Consider the following 3,766-nt stretch of genomic DNA (forward strand, 5'->3'; position numbering starts at 1 on the left):
ACAATACCTCTTTTCCCGTATTTTCAAATTTATGTATTCCAATTCCTTAATCTGTCATTTACTCATTTTGAAAAAAAAAATTCAAGACGGACCTGAAACCATTTTATTAGCCGTAATTAATACTCTGAATTTTAAAATTAAAATATTGCTGCTGACCAAATTAATTGGCTTATTATATCTAATCGACTCCAACATTTATCGCTCCTAGTTTATTTTCTTCTCCAACTTTTATTTCCTTACAAAAACCCTAATTTCATTACATCTCAGGAAAAAAAAAAGTCTGCAAGAAACCAAAAAAAATAAATTCAATAGTGGAATAGTATTTCTGAAGCTACGTAACTTCTCTGCAACGGCAGAGATTAACCCTCTGATTATTACTAGACACTAGTAGTTGAGAAATCATGGTAACAATAGACTCTGCTGCACTGAACTGATATCATATCAGAATATTCAGCCATCATACTTGAATGCCCTTTTTTATGTATCGCTACTACTCTACATTCTGTAATCTTATTTTGCTTAGCTTTGAGTGTCGAAGCTGAAAAAGATTCCACCTTTACCCACTCGGTGAACCTAGGATTAAAACGTCGTTGTCTCTTGTTGAGGGTTTAAGGATTTTTCTGTCGAACTGTCTGTTTTAGTACATGATGGAGGAATCACAAGAAGGGTTGAATGGTGCTGATGTCACCGTGAAAGGTGATGAAGCTCCCGAGAGCTACAGGGTGGAGCTGAGAGTTGAAAGCTCCGACCCAGCTGGAGGATCAACCGCTCCTCCCACGGAAGGGAAGAAGAAGAGGGGACGGCCGAGAAAGTATGCAGCGGCGGATGGCTCGATCTTGGCATTGTCTCCTATGCCCATATCGGCCTCCATTCCGTTTAACGGCGACTATTCGGAACGACCCCTCAACTCTTCAATGAAAAAACATAAATTGGAATTTTCAAGTCCAGGTATGATTTGTAATGTTATTAATGCGTTGATTGAAATTGCACCTTTTGTGTTTTTGGGCTGCATTGTTGTTTTCTGACTCAACTTTACATGTTTTATGCTTATCCAGTTTGGTATTGGGACACTTGTCAGGAGAAACCTGTCCTAGTTTGGTGATTTTGGCACAATGAGTGAAAATTTTCATAGAATCACTAGTGTTTGTTTATACTTATGCTCCTCGAGCTGATGTGACAAAACAAAAGATATGTCTTTACTCAATAATTGCGGTTGTGCATTTGGCAATCTGAGAATAAACAACTCGAATGAGTGAGAGATGATGTAAACAATTTGGGCTTTCTGCAGTTTCAGTGTTATACTCGTAAACAAGATGTTTAATTGTAGAGCTTACCCCCAAACTCCAAAGTAGTTATTTGCACCTCTTTTATCCTTCCAACATGTATATATTTCATTCTTTGCTCGAAACTAGCCTCTCTAAGCTCATGTTTTTTTTGCATCTGTAGACATCAAACCAGAGTATCTATTTTCTGATTTCTAGAATGATGCATGTTCACTGTTTCTAGATGAGGGAATGTATGTAATACACATTGGGGTTATTTGTGAAAGAATGAAATTCCTCTGGCTACTGCAGGATTAGTAAAACTGCATTTCCGTGGTGAAGTTCTTGAAAAGTTAATGAGGATTAGTAATGTGCTAGTATTCCAAATGGTGAACTGGACTCAGCTGAAAAAAAAACCTGTGGAGTTGATTTACAGTTGTACTCTTTTTGGCAATATTTATTACTGTAGTTATTACCTTAATAGATTTATACTTGCAATTGATCTTAAAAGTTTCACAATTTTCTGAATCTGATCCTGCAAATGCCATATGTTTCTATATTGTAGGGGGCGAGCTGGCATGCTCCGCAGGGGGAAGTTTTACACCTCATGTGATTACTGTTAATGCTGGCGAGGTACTTCTGATTATGACCAATTAACTAATACAGTATTGATTTAGTTTCTTTACACACCTTAATGTGCTTCTCTTTACAAATTTGTTCTAACCTGAGTCATGTGATCCTTTACAAATTTTATTGTGATAACAATATCATCTTTAGTGAATAAAAATCATGAAATCACAATTAAGATAGATTGTGCGAGGGTGAAGTATATTGTTTAGATCCTTCACTGCAGTAATTAATGTTGTTGGTGGTGTTATTTTGATCGACTAATTAAAAGAGTTGTGCTTATCTACTTAGTAAGAGCGCATGTCTTTACTCAATGTTGGTGGTGGTGTTAACTCATTATTACTGTGGTTATATTATGATCTTGCATATCTTCTAGATGATACAAATACTTACTGCTAAGGTTGATCAGAAGGTTCTTTATCTCGTGTTTTACTGTCTTATAGCTTCACTCTTTAATGACAGGATATTAATATGAAGATAATATCATTTTCCCAACAAGTATCTAGAGCAATTTGCATCCTGGCTGCAAATGGTGCCATCTCAAATGTTACATTGCGTCAATCAAATTCTTCTGGTGGTACTTTAACGTACGAGGTAACATCTTCTTTCTTTTATACTGAATTTCATATGGTAATATATGTAGAAGAAATAGTATTCTCATTTTTTGTATTGCTTTCCACAGGGGTGTTTTGAGATACTTTCTCTAGCAGGATCTTTCATTGTAAGCGATAACGGATTGACAAAAAGCAGATCAGGAGGGATGAGTGTCTCTCTAGTGGGCCCCGATGGTCGTGTATTTGGAGGAGGACTTGCTGGGATGATAGTAGCAGCTGGCCCTGTTCAGGTAAGACGGTTATTCAAGCTGATGAAACTGGCCTCATTATGTTAATGATTGGCATAGATAGAATGGTAATCTAATGTTTTGACAAGCATGAAATATAGGTTGTCTGTCTAAACTTTGGTACTTGCCGTTAAACATCAGAATGCAATTTACAGTTTGATCTTGCAAATTGATACTCAATCTTGAAATGCTACAAACAGGTTGTTATCGGCAGCTTTGTTTCTGGAAATCAGGTGGAGCAAAAGCCTATGAAGCCAAAATACGAGCACACAATTTCATTTGGCGCCGTCCCTTCTAACCCGGTCTCTGAAGAAAGATATGAAGCAGCCTACAATAGAGCAAGGCCAAATCTCACCTCCTCTGCTTCATATCCCAGCAACAACTTGCCTTCTGTACACTCTGAACATAATGCTGAGGATTCTAGAGTGCAAAGCCATGAAATAGCGTGCTGATTGTATCCCTATCCCGTGTGAATCTTTAGCCGTTTTTCATTAGAATTAGGGATTTTAGGGCCGTGCCTTTCTTACGTTGCCAAGGAGTGTATGTCAACTCAGAGCAAAGGCATGATTTGCCTGACTGAATCTGCTTTCTTTCTTCATAGTTTAGTTGCTGAGTTAGGAACTTCTGATGCTTAGCAATGTGTAGTAATGAAATTGGAGACAGCATTTTCACTTCACAATTTCAAGAAATTACTTCACATTCAGGATCTTACAGGAGTCTGCAGATTCTCTGACAAAAATACAAGATTCTTTGCATGAACCTCAAAATATTGAAAAAACGTATGTTCTCATCTCACTTTGTTATCCCTTGTTCATTTAAACTCTTCCACATTTGAGCTGCTGCTGACAACGATGACGGCTACTATGATGAGATTAAATAGACAGAAAATCAAGTGGGAGTTGGAAGTTGCGAGGGTGATCAGCTCAAATGTGGACAAAAGCCTGTTTTACTTACTGTAGGAAGGTGAATTGTGAGAGATTTTGAGGAGGTAAATAAGCTCTTGGTTTTGTTAAGGATTTGCTTTGAAGTGTGAGAG

At 37.5% G+C, this 3,766-nt stretch overlaps 1 protein-coding gene across 1 annotated transcript; it reads left to right on the plus strand.

Moving 5' to 3' along the window:
* The first annotated feature begins 225 nt into the window (after positions 1–225).
* Positions 226–3,438, plus strand: LOC121793625 (AT-hook motif nuclear-localized protein 1-like). The gene is made up of 5 exons (XM_042191658.1): positions 226–948; positions 1,828–1,895; positions 2,352–2,483; positions 2,572–2,733; positions 2,931–3,438. The coding sequence occupies exons 1-5, from the start codon at positions 645–647 to the stop codon at positions 3,180–3,182; spliced, it is 918 nt and encodes a 305-aa protein (XP_042047592.1). The 5' UTR covers positions 226–644; the 3' UTR covers positions 3,183–3,438.
* Positions 3,439–3,766: the final 328 nt, after the last annotated feature.

The sequence above is a fragment of the Salvia splendens genome, chromosome 3 (assembly GCF_004379255.2).
Source record: "Salvia splendens isolate huo1 chromosome 3, SspV2, whole genome shotgun sequence".
In the NCBI taxonomy this organism is placed as follows: Eukaryota; Viridiplantae; Streptophyta; class Magnoliopsida; order Lamiales; family Lamiaceae; genus Salvia; species Salvia splendens.